The following is an 18,231-nucleotide window of genomic DNA, read 5'->3' on the forward strand; positions in this document are numbered from 1 at the left end:
ACAATGCTAGGGTGTTGTGGGTGGTTGCTAGGGAGTTGGTATGGGGTTGCTAAGATGTTTTGAGTTAGAGATGTGCAAAACTACATAAATCAAGTTGGTGGGTTGCCTGAAGACTAGAGCTGGGTAAAAAAAAAAAAATAATAAAAAATAATAATAAAAAATAAAAAAAATAAAAAAAAAATATATATATATATATACACACACACACACACACACACACACACACACACACACACACACAGATTTCTCGATTTTAATTGATTCTCATTTTGAAGAACCGATACCAAATATTGATTCTTAAATCCCAAGAATCCACTTTTCAGATGCTGATTTCAGATGATTAATGAACAAAACTTTGTTGAGTGCCTCCCATAAATTGCAATAAGCTTTGTGCTTTTTTACTTCTGAAAAGAAACAGTCTTAGCTTTCAAATTCCGCATGTCAAAAGTCAAAGGCAGCAGCGTGGTGACCATGTGAACGGATCTTCCTCTTTACTACAGCACAAAATTAACATGATTTAACAATATATAGTACAACTTACCGAAGTACGTTTCATGTCTCTTGTAATCGTGTCATTGGTGTTTCAACAACGTCAATAAAACAGTGTAACGTCTGGATGGATCCGTTCAGAGTCAATAAACTTTGGAGTTTTCAGAATGCTTTTAACCTGATGAACTTTGTTTCTTAATCACTAAATCGGCTCCGAACAGTCTACTAAAGATGAGCCCACTTGACACCTTTGTTGCCCTCCGAGGTAACACAGCAGGCCCAATTTCCTTGCTCTTAGGACATCAAAGGGGCCCCTCATGTGGACTATGGGCCAGATCCACATTCCAGCACCCACACACACTGGCACACACAAAAACACACACACAGACACACATACAGAAACACACAAACATAAATTTTTAACTGTATATATATCCTACCACTATGCTGAAATATATATTTCATATATTTTAGGGCCTATGCATGTTTCCTAGTGTTTAAATTAGTGTATTTGTGCTAGTGTGCATTTTAACGATATAATTTTGTCTGTAAACCATAACTTCTTGTCTATGCCTTTCTAATCTGGCGAGTTTGGTCTCTCCGTAAAGCTCCGGACTCGAGCTATTTACTGAGGTGGGTCACATGGCTGACATATGCATTTTTCTATGTGTTTAATGATACTGTGAAGAAAGCACTCGATCTCGAAATCCGGTCTGATGGCCACTAAGTATGCAAATTCATCTAGGAGACCAAACCAAGGAACTTTGCCCGCCAGATAGTGCTGCGCATCTATTGGCCGCTACAATTCAGGAGGTGTGTTAGTTTGGGTTTCCATAAAAACAACAACACACACCTTTTCTGTGTTCTCCCGGTGACCTCCCGATCGTCTCGTGCACGTCTCCCCGGACGCCTCAGGTGACCGCGCTTCCCAACCACGCGCGCAGCTCGGGAGGACCACTTCCTTTCTCTCTCTCTCTCTTCGGTTAAGTTACTTAAGTTTAAACCTCTTTTGAAAACCCCGCCGGAGAAACCCTCTCGGAAAGGACCAAGCCAAGCGCGTTGAAACTGCTACTCACGGACTTGAACCAATAAGCAAGTATTATCATTTACCTTAAATTTGTCTAAACTGATTTCTGTGCTGGCTCTCTCAAAAGGGTTTAACTGTGTAATTTGCCATTCTTTGATCATCTTTCTTTCCCTGTCTTTTCTTCATTTTCATTCTCGTGTATATATATGTATTTTCTTGTATATATATTTAGATGTATAACCTCTGTATTCGTAGCTGCATATATTAAAACACTTAATTCATGCTCGATTGTTCTGTTGTTCTTCCAACTGAAGACCAAGTCACTTTAACGTTTTTTCGATCGCTTTATGCTTTAGTTATTTTCATGGCCAGAGAATAACTCCGTTTATAATATTCTGTGAGGGACTTAGTTTGCTGGACAAACGAACAGTTTCTCTAAATAATTATTAAACCAGAACTAATCATATATGTAATTGATTATAATTCGTTGTAATTGATTCACAATATATGTTTAATTCCCCATTGGGTCGATATATGAATCATAATTTATTCATAACCTTATGAATTATTATATTCATATTTCATCCATAAATTGATTAATAACCGCTACACATTCGTTACAACAGCTTGTAAATAAATGTTACGTAATATTACATTTAGCACAGAAAAGCCATTCAATGTCCAAAAACTTGTTAGTCAGCAAGAAAAATGAGCTTTAAAGAGTAGCATTTTGCTAAATATACACATTGCATATTCATTGTATTTTTACTTAAAGGCAGGGTAGGTAAAAAATGTATAAAAAAACTTTTTTTCAAAATTTGTTTAAACTTTATTTATATATCAATACATAATTAAAATGTAAGTACTCTGAAAAAGAAAGTATAAAAATCGAGTGTCTGTAGACCTCTCACGACTGTTTTAAAGACAGCTCATTATTTCCATTCACTCCACCCCCTCCCTTCTGGGCTCCTTCCAAAGCCACGCCCCCAAAACGCATGAACGCGCGACTCCGACCACTGAGCTGGAAGACGCATTATTTACCTGAGACGAGCGGAGAGGAAGGAGCACAGTGCATGTAGTGACATCTTGTCAGAATCACATGTAATAAAAATAACTTTATAATTATGAAGATAAACAAACAAGATGTATTTTAGTACTCACTATCAAGCTAGCATATTGATATTGGTAAAGTTTAAAATATATATTTTTTGATTCGCTAACGAGCTAGTTATCTATAAGGCAAAGCTAAAAACAGGTTGCATGATACACGTTTTTCCATTACCATCATTTACACTGTGATGAAGATGAATTTCGTCTAAGATTCATAACATATACGTTGTTCTACAGATAAACAGAGTAACATACACTCAAATATCAACTCACAACTGCATTGCAGACAAAATAATAACACACACATACAACAAAGTGTGTACGACACACACAGATACAAGATAAAGACATCAGTAAACATAGGTAGAGAATATAAAAACAAAACAAAGGCGAAAAAAACGTGCAGGTAAACTTACAGGTGAACATGGTAAAAGAGTTAGACAGAGGGTAAATATAGTTCTAAGAAAAGTTCCTAGATGCGGAGTAACGTTAGGCCTACTATCTGTTAAACATGTATTTAGTTATCTAAAGCAAAATTATGCACAATTCAACACTATAGCTATCATCTTGAGCTAGGCCTATAGATTATTTATCGTCTCTACTACGGCTCGCTAAGTAATGTTATGTTAGCTATATTACGCAGCTACGTGTGCTAATGACACATGCTTCATGAACAAATAAACAAAAAAATATGTATGATCAAAATACAAAAAGAAAGATTTACCTGTCCAGCAGAAATAAAGCCATCAAGGAGTCACTTTTCAGCCCCTTGAGTTCCCTCAGTTGAGAGGGAGTAAAATCTTTGCGTGGCAGGGGAGCTGCCGCGGTTATGCGCGCCTGCCTCGGGACCTGCCACTGTTATATGATGCATATATGATAAATGCCGATTGATGCATGCGTGCAAACTGTGCACAATCCTGCTCTCAGTTCTCGCCATCGCTGGAAAGCCACGCCGATATTAACTCGTTTTATTTCTTTGTTTATCCAAAGGCTTTTTGTTCATTGCCTTTTCTTGTACTGTTACTGTCTTCCTTTTTTTGCCTGGTTTGCCTTCACTAACTGCATAGGCCGGTACTGTGAATTTTGCTTGCTGTTTCTCTGCCATTGTTTTGGTATTCCTAGGATCGCGTGCCTCTTGAATTCCCCAAATCAAACGTGCGCGCGCAAGTGGGCAGGTCATGTGTGTCAAAAGGGTGGTTGCCATGGTTGCGAGAGAGTGACAGTCGCCTAAGCCAATCCTACGTTTCGTCCCGGATGGAAATAATGAGCTGTGTTAAATACAGATTAAACGGTCTAGAGTCACTCGATTTTTATACTCTTTTTATCAGAGTTCTTACATTTTAATTATGCATGGATATATATAGAAAGTTTAAACAAATTTGGAACAAAATTTTTTGCCTACCCTGCCTTTAACCTGTTCCTCAGTATTTAATGTTTAAAGGGCACCTATTATGCCCCTTTTTACAAGATGTAATATTGGTCTTGGGTGTCCCCAGAATGTATTTGTGAAGTTTCAGCACAAAATACCCCACAGTTAATTTATTATAACCATTTGAAAATGTCATTTTTGGGGCCTGTTTTAAAAAGAGCTGTTTTGGTGTGTACCACCTTAAATATAAATGAGCTGCATATCCCCGCCCTGCCTTTGGATGAGGGCGTAACTTGCATACCTATGCAGTCGGTAGAAGCAGAATGGCTGAGAATGAGAGACCCGCTGTTTTGTATGGCATTCAGCAGTACATGTTTGAACCGGAACCAGACCCAGATGATGAAGAGACTCCGGCAGAAGAAACACAATTGAGAATGGAGCAGGACGTCTCTGAATGGTTATTTGATACATTTATGTACTTAAGAGTTTTAATCGTGTCCCATTTGCAATTATGGATGTGCAACACACACACACACACACACACACACACTGTGATAACGTTCGCGCAATTTTTTGAAACTACAAACACAAATACTGTGATAACGTTTGCTAAGTACGTTAGATACACACTATACAAACAAGGTTTAAATTATATACACAGATATTCTACGACGACGACGACAACTTTAGATGCATTTGTTATTGAATTGGCTGACTGACTGAAATGACTATTTGCTCAAAAAACATTAAATACACTTACTTCTTCTGGAGGTGACGATGGATCGCGAACAGTAGGCAACGATCCATACTTGAGGATTAACTTTGAGCAAGACCTGCTTTGAATTGACCCTCGTTCTCAAAACAGTCAGTCAAAAAATGATTCGCGCAAACATAAACGTATTTTGGAATTTTGAGTGGCGCCTTTCCTTCGTAAATAAAATCCATCCACTGCGTCAGTGGCTCTGATGTCGGAAGAAAGTGAAAACTACTATGTTCATTATTACATCCCACAACAGAACACTTATGTTTCTTAGGAGACATTAGCGGCTGTCGTTGAAACAATGGAGGATGGTTGACAGATCACCGAGGGCGGGGTCTATGCCAAAAACAGATTGTCAATCAAACCACGTGGGTGGGGCTTAGCGCAATTCTACGTCACAGTGAGAGCAATCTTAGAACAGGGCGTTCTGAGACAGTGCTTATGAATTATTGAGATTGTAAAAAAACCACTGGGTGGATTTTTCTCATTCTAGGGGGGTTTTGCTCACACACTGCTAACACACATTTATGGTCAAACAGCATGTAAAAGTGAATTTTGCATAATAGGTGCCCTTTAATGAATAAATCTGTCATGTTTTTATTACAGCCACCATTAAAATGTTAAAGAAAACATAAGAAACCTAAGTAAACAATAAGGTACGAGAGGCTATGCTGTATCGTGAATGAGTAACGGCTGAAGGGCGTCGTGCCTGCAACCCCTTCAGCCGTGACTTATTCAAGATACAGCACTAGCCTCGAGTACCTTGTTGCTTTTATAAAATTGTTACCACACAATACAAATATTAAAGCCAAAAATAAGCATCAATGCAGCTTTCATGAAGTAAACTTTCAATAAAAGCCTTCCTTCCGCCGGAAAAAATAGTCCCTGACCGTGAACAGCAACAGAAGTTACATTATTACACCATTAGATGGCGGCAAAGACTGTCTTTATGAGTGTGTCAGTCAGTAGCGAAGACTTTTACATTGAAAAGACTGAATTGTTTTGAAAACGGAACAAGACGCAACTGACAAATGCTTTGACTAGCGCTGTCAGTCACGGGAAAACCCTTTAACTGTTAAAAGGAAAAGATAATACATCGGACATTTAAACTGATTTTTTATTATGAACATAGGACTGACCTGAAGGAAAATGCTAAATCTGAATGCAGGTAATAAACTCGCTCACTCGACCTCTTTCTCACAATACTCCTCTACATAATACAGTAAACAATATCAGTATATTTAGAACAATATCAATGGAGAACAGAATCAAGGACAGGAACTAACCGTTTTAGAATTGTCATTTAAAAAGGTATAATTCTAACATTATTATTCTAAAAATTTCACTATGTAATTTAAGGACTACTATTTCACTAATTTAAATGCAAGTAGCCAACAAATCATTTCATTGTAACCATTATTATCATAGTGATGTACCAAATGGGGTTCACTGTATAGTTTACTGGATTAGTTGAGATGGATTTTTTTTTTTTTCCTTGAGGAAATTTGCCATATACTATACCTGATAGGCCCCAATTAATCGATATTGATTCTAATTGAATTGAAAATAAATCTCAAGCTTGTGAATTGAAATCAAATCAAATCAAAACAAATCAAATCAAATCAAAAACAACAAATATGAACGACTTAAGGAAAACTGGTTTCCGTTTCACCTGAACTGAACTGGTTATGTTTCTTATGGGTGCCCATCACGTGATTTTCTGTGAAATCTGTCAACTCAAACCTGCAGACTGGTGCTGACTTGTCTAGACTGTAGATAGAGGCCAAAATCTGTGTGGTGTATTCGAGCCTGAAAGGGAGCACAACAAAATGGAACAGAATGCAGGGGGTCTTGAGACACATTGAAAAGTTAAACTATTTTTAACTTGACATGCCGTCTCAAAAATCCAATGCTCAAAGGCCAAAGATGTCCGTGTTAATGTGTGTGGCTGTATTGATGGTGCTTTAAAGGGGATGAACAAAGTATTTTTAGAGGGGGTTTTACAGTGAAAACTGTCTAAAACACAGCTAACAAAAGCTATGCTAAAAACATAATCAAAAAAGAAATCTAGATGAAACAGTCACCTCGCCCACCTCGCTCATCAAGTCGCATAATCTAAGTTATGATTCAAGGTTCATGTCAAAATTCAAAGAAATAATTCATGTCTTTTCTGAAACCGTTATGACTTTTTTCTTCCAGGAAAAAAAAAATGTTTTGTTGAATGTCAGAACTGCTCTATTCTAATACATTGTGACTTAAATTTCAGTTTGTTCCTCACACAAACCATCATATGTTTCAGAAGACTTAAAATATATCGACCGATTTTATGATGCTTTGATTATGCATTTTGTAGCTTGACCGCCCCTAAAATCTTAAAAAGTGTGAAAAGAAAACTCAGAAGCTTTAATAAAAGTGTCTTCATTTCTATCTTTCTCCTTCATAGCAGATTTTTCTCAAAAGCAGTGTCATGTGAGTGGGAGATGAGCACTCCCAACACTGCACATCCTGACCCAGAACCTATTTCTTCTAATACAGGGCACGTTTTTAATGGCTTTCTGGATCTCCCAAGATGGCGCCCCACCAGAGAAAGGGCTGTGTGGGACTTTCTGCAGGGACTCAAACTCCTGAATTCCCTTTAAAGTCATCATGAAATGAAATTTTCTAAATGCATGTTAAAAAAAAAAATTTAACTTCAAAATGTCAACTGGACCTTCTGGACTTATTTCTGGTGATGTATGCAGGACTTTTTCAGTCATTTAATCCGATTAAACCTTATCTCTGCAAGCTCATCTTCATCTGCCTCCACTTTTCAGTGCAACAGACACATCTAAAAGTCCAATCAACAACCGATAGATAGAATCAAGTCCCCACCCTACATTTTTTTCTTTTCCGATAATCCGTTACGCTGTGATGTACGTCAAAAAATAAATAAAAATCTGTCACTAGTTCAGTTTCATCGTGACTAATGATTGGTCTAGCTGCATCTAGTCAAATATAATGATCAATACCTCTCAGATGCTGATCTGTTCTTGCAGGCCAGTGAGGTCATAACCCATGACCCTTGGACTAATTAAACAGCCTGCCAGCAACGCAGGAGTCCAAGAGTTCAAAGAACCCCCGTTAATAAGAATAAGAACACTCAGCAACCATCTCTTTTTCAAAGCTGACCCAAATTGACAGATCCACAGGCTGAGTAATAATGTGAAAATGAGGCCTTGTTTCCACAATCTAAATTACAGTACAAAAAAGTACCATGTTAAGATGAACTCTGCAAACTCCAACAGAGATGTGGAAACCTGCTGCTACAGACCTACAGAGTGAGGCAGAAGACATCTGTTTAAGACAGACTAAAAAAAGAAAAAGGTTTCGCTATGGACCAGCGCATCTGAGCTTCTAAGCAACTTCGTTCTAAAGAAATTACCCTCAATTTATCCATGATGCTTCAGACACCGTGAAATTGGCGTTGGGTAGTGCAGTTGATTTAACCAACTAATTCTGCACTGATGGAAGCCTGAGGACCTTTTCTGTAGTATTTGGCATTGTTTAGTTATTGTAAAGTGTGCGTCGTTCATTAGCATTACGTCAATAGGGTCAAAATATGTTTTTAATGTCCAATTTAAAAACAACACTAACACAAAAAACAGTTAAAGGGGTCATATGATGTATTTTTTTGTAGCAGTCAGTTCTCACCATACTAAAAAAATGCTACAAAAGTGGGCGTGGCGAGCTGCGGAGTGGTGGGGGAATAGGGGAGACCGACCACACAGCTTCCCACAAATGCACTCTGCAAATTACCAATACACACGACACAATATATGCAATGGTTTTGTAAGCTCACCAAATTAGACAAACACACACATATCCTGTGACGGCTATAATTTAATGCACAGCATTTGTTCTGCAAGGAAAATGTATATCAACACGCTGTTGCATCTCTAATAACTTTTGAGGCTTATTTTGCAGCATTTTTTATAAGCTGTTTGATTGGTTAAAAGGGTCGTAAGACTGGTTACACTCACAGTGTGGATGAATCACATTTGTGTCGAAGACTCAGGATCCATTGAAGAGAACTTGTGACGCAGAAAAACTTACAAAGCAAAAACAAACACTCATTTTTGATCTATTAATGCATCTCTCACTTACTGTATGAGATCTCGCTGTTTGAAGGGCCTGTCATAGGAAATGAACGCATGCTGTCGTAAATAATTAAGCGAGGAGTCTTCTCATAGGATAAGGACACGCAGTCTCATGAATAATTATGAGACACAGATGAGTCATCGATTTACTATAGTGCAAGAAACCATCAGACACAAAGACAAAATTAAACCCGTAAATTGAAAATAGCACAAAAAGATAAAAATTAACTAGTTTTTTCCTACAATCAAAACGAACAGATGGTAACATTGTCTTCTATGATGTTCAACATGCATAACTTTAGTGTGTACTGTATCTGTTTGTGCATGTATATAATCTGAAAGTTACAGAGCTCACTGTCCCACAAAGTGAGTGAAAAACTATAATAGTGATATTAAAATTTTAATTTTAATTTTTAAAAATTACATAAAATAAAATTACAATTTAAAATAATAATAATAATAATAATAATAATAATGTATTCCTGTGATGGCAAAGCCTTCAGAAATCATTCTAATATGCTAATTTGGTGCTCAAGAAACATTTCTTATTATCATCAATTAAAATTAAAAACATGATACATTTTGTCAGGATTTTTTGATAAACAAACATTAGAATCTTTTATAACTTTATAAATCTCTTCACTGTCGTCACTTTTGATCAATGTAATACACCCATTGGACTGAATAAAAGTGTTCCAAAAAAAAATCTTACTGACTTTTGAAAGGTAGAGTATATATTTATTAAATAAATATGAACAAACTTTTAAATGACTGCAGAAAAAAATGAAAATATATGTCTGAACTGACATTACAAATCCACTAGTTCACTGAATTAGCATAAACAAATTATGTATTCCACTTAGCCCATAATATTCGTAAAGATAAATAATGACTGATTTCACATTAACAAGAAAATGAATAGGAGTAATAAAGCAAAGAAATCACATAATGAAGCAATTCAAATCAATATTCTGACTCAAAGGGGGCGGCTTGTCATCTCAGATCAAAAGTCAAGAAAAAAGTCATGGTTACCAAAAGAAAAACTATTCATCAATGCATAAATAACACGATTCGCTGAATTACACTGACTCTATTCTTTCTTTTGCACTAAACATTCAGTCAATCATGGCTGATTGTGACCTGAATGTGACTTCACCAATGCCAACAGAATGTCATCTAAAATGTCTAATTTGGTTCAAAAAACTACTCATTACGCATATGCCTGCTGTTCTAAATAATATCTGAATTATAAAAGATGTCAGGAGGAGCATGCGCTTGTGCTTTTGAAAAACTCCCACACGTAAATGAGCAAGTGTGTTTTATATTCATTTTTATATATATTTGAACTGATTAGCCCACGCAAATCCGGTGCATGAACACCACAGACTGTGCTATCTTGTTGGCTTACCAGACACATAAATTTACCTTTACAAAGTAAAATAAAAACTAATGCTAACTAAAGTAATCCATTTATAGTGGCCCTCTTCCAAAATGTGAACCTCTGTTAATCTGGGCTCAGACTACCTCTTTGTCCAAACTATGGTAACTAGGAGGAAGGACAGAGGGAATGTTTGGGAAACATGTTTGCCAAGGAAATCATGACTATTACTATTGCTATTGCTCACACTATTGCTAAGTGTTAATATTCGGTGAGTAACTCATCCTGTACAGTTTGTGTAACATATGAATTCCAATTGTGTGGCTTGTTAGAGGTGCACTATTACTTCTGATTCGCGCTAAAAAGGAGAAAAAAAAAAAACAATAAAAATGGGAAAGAAATTCCATAGATTTACATTAAAGAAGGTCTGGACGTTTCCTTTTGAAACCGGACAGATCACAGGGCTTCTACTTAACTTTATTAGTGATTTGCACTGTGCATATCGCCACCTATTGGCCTGGTTTATTTCTCTTCTCAAATTTTATTTGCCTTTTTTAGTAGCCAATAGGCTTTACTTTTTAGTCAGTGGCAGTTGGAATTCTGGCAGGGCCATTCTCAGTCAAAAGAGCTTTTGATTGGACAAAAATCTGTGTAGTGCAGGATGAGTCACAAATATATTTGTCTCCAGAACAATGGATTTTTTTTAAAAAAGCGTATATCTGCTAAAAGCGTCAATAAAAATGGACTTAAAGCTAACATACCTGTCGCAAAACTTCTTAATAAACACCACGATTTTAAAACAACTCTGAAATCACACTGAAAGTATGGTTTATGAATAGGAGTTCTCGGTAATGGTATGAGCACACACACGTCTTCAAGGTGCCATCGAACGTTTTTTTACAAGATGTAATATAAGTGTAAGGTGTCCCCTGAATGTGTCTGAAGTTTCAGCTCAAAATACCCCATAGATTTTTTTTAATTCATTTTTTAACTACCTATTTTGGGGCATAATAAGAAATGCACCGATTCAGGCTGCAGCCCCTTTAAATGCTCACTCCCCGCCCACGGAGCTCACGCTTACCTTAACCATTGCATAAACAAAGTTTACACAGCTAATATAACCCTCAAAATGGATCTTTACAAAGTGTTCGTCCTGCATACTGCATGTATGCGTCGGATTATGCGGGTATAGTATTGATTTGAATGTTCACATTTGATTCTGAATGAATTTGAGCCTGTGATCCGTGGCTAACGGCTAATGCTACGTTACACTGTTGGAGAGATTTATAAAGAATGAAGTTGTGTTTATGAATTATACAGACTGCAAGTGTTTAATAATGAAAATAGCAACGGCTCTTGTCTCCGTGAATACAGTAAGAAACAATGGTAACTTTAACCACATTTAACAGTACATTAGCAACATGCTAACAAAACATTTAGAAAGACAGTTTACAAATATCACTAAAAATATCATGTTATCATGAATCATGTCAGTTATTATTGCTCCATCTGCCATTTTTCGCTATTGTTCTTGTTTGCTTACCTAGTCTGATGTTTCACCTGTGCAGATCCAGACGTTAATACTGGCTGCCCTTGTCTAATGCCTTTCATAATGTTGGGAACATGAGCTGGCATATGCAAATATTGCAGGCGTACATATTAATGATCCCGACTGTTACGTCACAGTCGGTGTTATGTTGAGATTCGCCTGTTCTTCGGAGGTCTTTTAAACAAATGAGATTTATATAAGAAGGAGGAAACAATGGAGTTTGAGACTCACTGTATGGCATTTCCATGTACTGAACTCTTGTATTCAACTATGCCAAGATAAATTCAATTTTTAATTCTAGGGCACCTTTAAACGGCACATTAATAAGGAATGACAGTACAGTGAAGCTGTGATTCAGCTGACAGTTTGGCGAATTCAACTGCCTCACATGATTTTTCATTTTTCTCCTTTCTTCGCACCATTTCTCTTTCACTCTCATTAACATGTGCTAACTATACACAAAGGGTGCCCCTTCAATTGGCTGAGTTAATCTTTTTCTGTCTTGCATCGGTCTCATTTTGTCACAACAATCCCTTCATGGGAGATTAAAGGAAACCAAATCTAGCACCTGATAGGATCTGACCCCTCCATACACCTTCACAAGTGGGCAACACCTCAGAATCACACCTCCTACAGGTTTTCTCAGTATACTGACTGCACTCACACAGAGAGCTCAATGTCAACACCAAAAACTTCTGCAAACTGTGGCTTTTCTCCGAGGACTCTAACATGACTATTACAACCACATCCTCTTTCACTTTTTATATTTGACCAATAACTCAATATGTATGTGTAATAAATTCTTATTTAAAAGGAAAGTTTATCAAAAAATAAAGAAGTCTGACATTTACTCACTCTCATATTGTCTCAATCCTGTATGACTTGAATGGAACACAACTGGAGAAGTTTGGAAATAAATTCTGGTATATACACTTCAAAATTGATTAAAACTTTAGGGGCCGGTAAGTTTTTTTTGTTTGTTTTTTTTAAATAAATTTGCTCTTTTATTCAGCAAGGATGCATTAAATTGATTCAAATTGACACAGAAAGCGATTAAAAGTTGTTCTTTTGAACTTTATTCATCAGTAAGTTTTTTCTTGAGCACTAAATCAGCATATTAGAATGTTTTCTGAAGGATCATGTGACTGAAGACTGGAGTAATGATGCTGAAAATTCAGCTTTGCCATCACAGGAATAATTAAATAATTCAAATAGACAAGTTAAATTTAAATTGGAAGAAAAGAGAACCAAGCACAGTTACAGAATAGTAAAGAAGTCCATACTACTAATGAACTGTATTTGAAATTGTCAGAAGCAATATTATAGCCTTCTGCAAGATATAGCATACAAGATGTACGTACTAGCATATGAGGAACAGCATGAATATTCTACCATTTCCTTTTGTGTTTCACAGAAGAAAAAGTCATACAGGTTTTAGAATGACGAGGATGAGTAAATGACAGGATTTCATTTATTTGGGTAAACTAATCCTTTAAAAGTACTGCATTATGACAGTGGGTGAGACTGACAGACTGCTTAAATGATCCTACATCACTGCTCCAGGCTTTAATTTTTGCTTCAATCTTTGATTGGTATCTCTTCATTTCAAAAAACAGATCAATAGTATTTTCCTAGTAATAACCAATAGTATTTTTCAAATTAGCAGTCTGATCGTTGTGGATGAAGACCAAAGGAATGTCTTTTCACCTTCAAACCAAAAAAAGAAACGCCAAACCAAAGAAGAACTTAAAATTTCAAGCATGCCAACTTTTTTGGAGTGTATCAAACTGTAGAAAACCCAACACCCATCCCAAAAATCATAGATTTAACAATTTTGTTCATACACTGAAACATTCCATTCACAAACAACACGAGTGAACAAGAAATCTCGCAAAATCTCTCACAGTCAAACATGATAACACAGTAAACAAATATGGGGAACAACGGGCAAGACCAATTGGTGATAATAGTGTTTGGACTGCTTTTTACAGAAAATTCATGGTAAAAATAAAGAAAAAGGTTTGGATGAAGTTGTGGAGATTTTAATACTTCTGTCTGCTCAATTTCTGATTGGGTATCATTTCGTTCCACTTGACAATCTACAGAGTGTGTGTGTGTGTGTGTGTTTGTCCTTGGGGTTCCCCTCACACAACAGCATTTAAAGTAGCCTGACGTGGTCATACTCAATTCTAGTTCGAATATGAGTCTGATACTGCTCCATTGGGGTTTGATTATGGGGGCGTATTTCAACCGATCCAGGAAAGACCTCAATTGGATAGACCTACAACCAATCAGAACTACAGAGTAAGTGACGTATGTTGAGCGATGCATAGTTGTCAACAGAACTCTTCTTAGCGACCATCGGGGCCGGCTGATAAATCAAACTTTTGCAGAATCCCGTAGGAAGGACGGCAAAGACATCTTTCCCATCGACAAATGCCTTGATCGCGGTCCTCTGTTCCGCTTTTAAAATTAATGCGCTGTCGCTATCTTCTATAACGGACGCGATGGCGGAATCTACACATCTCAGTTCTTCAACAACAGCCATCATTGTTGTAAACTAATTGACCTTTCGCAAAGACTCGTCCCCCTTAGTTACTGTTGCTTTGTCCGACAAGCCGTGGAGCTGTCACACCACACAGAGTGGAAAATACATTGCAACAACATGACAACATGTCGACAGACAAGACAGGACAGGTTACTTATGATATTAAACAAAGCCCCAGCTTTCAAACTGTGTAGTTATTAAATAAATAAAAATAAATAAAACAATAAAAACCGTTTTGTGGCTCTTTAATGTGTTGTGACCATGATCGTGACAGATTGCTGTAGCGCCTCAGCTCAAGAGGTTCGTAAACCGATCATCTCTTCCTACTAGTCCATTTATAGCATCAAATAAACATGAATGAACATGAGAATGAATGTTGTTTCAAACGTGGAAAGACGCCAATATACACCATTTTTCAAGTTTAACTCCACCACCGATGTTAATCTTCTAACTCCTGACTGCTTTGTCGGACAAAATAGCGGATGCGGCGTTCTGATTGGTTAGATCGCTTGTCAATCAAACTCCCCAAGCGCTCTTTGATGACGTGGCTGATTACGTTTCTGGTGATAATCTGTCAATCATCGCCCTGACAATGTGATTGGTCCGAACAGTTTCTGTTCGGGCATAATTACTCCTCTACGGATCAAGTCCAGACCGAACTCCCCAACCTCAAAATGTTGTGGGCGGGGCTAAGTTTGGCTGGCATCCTGGCTACATTTTAAGGGTTAGTTCACCCAAAAATGAAAATTATGTCATTAATGACTCACCCTCATGTCGTTCCACACCCGCAAGAACTTAATTCATCTTCGGAACACAAATTAAGATATTTCAGATTTAGTCCGAGAGCTTTCTGTCCCTCCATTGAAAATGTATGTACGGTATACTGTCCATGTCCAGAAAGGTAATAAAAACATCATCAAAGTAGTCCATGTGACATCAGAGGGTTAGTTAGAAGTTTTTGAAGCATCGAAAATACATTTTGGTCCAAAAACAACAAAAACGGGTCTGTTGTCAATCCGGGTTCACGACTCCGCAGTGACGCTGCTGACGTAAGACGCTGCTGACGTGTTATTCGGTGCGCCCGAGCTTCGTTTACAGTCTGAGGGAGACGCACGCTGTATTCAAGCTATTCTATATTGTTTGTATTTTGGTATTGCTATATTTTTTAAAATGGTGCGTAAGTGTGCATGTCGCGGATGTCCTAATCGCCAAAAACAACGACGTAAAAGTGCATTACCAACGCCGACAGATGAAAGAATTCAATGGAATCAATTCAATGGAATCAATTCAATGGAATCAATTCAATGGAAAGGATTCCGGAAGAAAAGACAATGCTGAATAAAGTCGTAGTTTTGTTATTTTTGGACCAAAATGTATTTCCGATGCTTCAAAAACTTCTAACTAACCCACTGATGTCACATGGACTACTTTGATGATGTTTTTATTACCTTTCTGGACATGGACAGTATACCGTACATACATTTTCAATGGAGGGACAGAAAGCTCTCGGACTAAATCTAAAATATCTTAAACTGTGTTCCGAAGATGAACGAAGGTCTTACGGCTTTAGAACGACATGAGGGTGAGTCATTAATGACATAATTTTCATTTTTGGGTGAACTAACCCTTTAATATTATAAAGCGGCGAGAATACTTATTCTAATACTAATATTTATTCAACAATATCTAGTGATGGGCGATTTCAAAACACTGCTTAATGAAGCTTTGCAGCTTTACAAATTGAATCAGTGGTTTGGAGCGTGTATCAAACTGCCAAGGTCACGTGAACCATTGAAATTTCAAAACACTTATGACGTAACAAAGCCTCATTTACTGAAAGCACGTGACTTCGGTGCTCCGAACAACTGATTCGAAACGAGAGATTCGTAAAGCTTCGAAGCTTCTGAAGCAGTGTTTTGAAATCGCCCATCACTAGATATTGTTGAATAAAGTCCTAATTTTGTTTTTTTGCACACAAAAAGTATTCTCACCACTTCATAACATTAAGGTTGAACCACTGTAGTCACATGTACTGTCTTAAATATAACTTTAGTACTTTTCTGGGCGGTTGAAAGTGTAAATTAACTTGCTTTCAATGCAGGCCTCACTGAGCTTTTGGATTTTATCAAAAATATGAACAAAGGTCTTACAGGTGTGGAATGACATGAATGTGAGTAATTAATGACAGACTTTTTGGGTGAACTAACCCTATAAGAGCCCAAATATTCAAAATATTGTATATTTACTATTTGAGATGGGTGCGGCTCTGATGTTCTTCCAAGTAGATTCAATCACTTTTAACACACCACGCACCACAGGAAAACCTGATAAGATAATCTGTAGAAGCATCAAGATAATCGGGACTTTACCTAGGACTGTCAGAAGGGGAGAATTGGGCCCAAAATCGGCCTGATTATCTTGTAGTGTGTGGGTGCCTTAAATCTCTTTTCAATTGAAAAATCTGACTCACACTCTAGTTTTTGAGCAGGTAATGAAAGTGGGCGAAGGAGCTTTCAGAGAAATGGCAAGAAGTATAAGAAAACACATGAGTCTTGACATGCCTGGACATACCACACGTATGACGCAAGAGCTGCTGAGGCACTAACAGGTAAGTGCAGATCTTTGAACCGAGGGAGAGGGAAAACATCTTTCTGAGACTGAACTGGATATATCCACCCAATCACACATATCATTTCTTTCTTATAGTAAACCATTAAATCATTATTTACCTTATATACTTGTCCATAGGTCCCATTTCCCACAAGCTCCACCAGCTCAAATATGCCCGCAGGGTCCTGAGGGAGAGAAAAAAATAATAGAAGAGGAGATTAGCTTGCATTATCCTGTCATTGAACATCAAGGACAATCACACATACTGTATACACTGAGGTCATCATAAAGGCTGATACTGCAGTCATTAGACCTAACAAAGCGTGTCAATTAAAGTTAAATATCCGTTTACACACTGAACATAAAAGCCTATTAAGGTCTCTAGTGAGCCAAAGCCAGAAAATGTTTTGAAACAAACTCTGAGGTTAACTTGGAACCGATTTCCAGCAAACCAAAACAACATAATTTCTTTTTTTTTTTTCTATAATCGTTTTCAAATCTCAAAGTACAAAACATTAGAGGTTACCAGTGTGCTGAAATGCATGAAAATTCTGCCTAATTGGAAATGTCTGCAATCATGACTGACTTTGAAATTATTAAAGATATTATTAGCACAAGAACCAATAATATCTACCCGACTGTGCCGTTTCTATTTAAAAGTGAAGGCAAACCACATTATGCAGGGGTGGGAATATAAAAAAGCAAACAAGACTGAAATCAAATCACTCTGACATGTCATTTTCATTTAATAACACTAAAGCAGTTATCAAAGCTGTCAGAGTTCAGTTCAGCTCCAACAAGCATGATGCTCATGAAAATAAGCACAACCAATAAATAATGCAATACACCTGGTACAATAAGCAAGACATGTTGCCATGGTAATCTGACAAAAGCTGCCATTCATGTCAACACTGGGGTAATTTATGAAATATGGTTCAGTGAATTCACAGAAAATACACAACAGCTTAAAACAAAATGATGGGATGAAACTAGTGGAAAATGAAGTTTGAATTCAGGTCGATTGACGGATTCAGGTTTATTTAGATAAAGTTAATGAATGGGATATTCAGAAAGGACAAGGTGTATGTAACAAAAATACAGTTATAATGTTTTTTGGATATTACCATGACTCTTTTGAAGAAGGGCCATAATCTACAAAAGGTCCAATTGGACAAAAAGTCAATTTTGTCAACCCTCATCTTGGGGTGCCATAAAGGCACACTTGACCAATGAGAATCTTAGTGAGGCGGGTCCA

General features: G+C 37.2%; 1 protein-coding gene across 10 annotated transcripts in view; it reads right to left on the reverse strand.

Moving 5' to 3' along the window:
* Positions 1-18,231, reverse strand: part of tnikb (TRAF2 and NCK interacting kinase b) — a 78,825-nt gene that overhangs the window by 47,849 nt on the left and 12,745 nt on the right. For all 10 annotated transcript variants that reach the window (XR_010893778.1, XM_067377997.1, XM_067377999.1 and 7 more), the window contains exon 2: positions 17,096-17,161. Coding sequence is in view for 9 of the 10 variants with exons in the window: in XM_067377997.1 (XP_067234098.1) it covers positions 17,096-17,161 (66 nt within the window). In the remaining variant the exon portion in view is untranslated. The remainder of the gene's footprint in view (positions 1-17,095; positions 17,162-18,231) is intronic.

This window comes from Chanodichthys erythropterus, chromosome 23, assembly GCF_024489055.1.
Source record: "Chanodichthys erythropterus isolate Z2021 chromosome 23, ASM2448905v1, whole genome shotgun sequence".
Lineage (NCBI taxonomy): Eukaryota > Metazoa > Chordata > Actinopteri > Cypriniformes > Xenocyprididae > Chanodichthys > Chanodichthys erythropterus.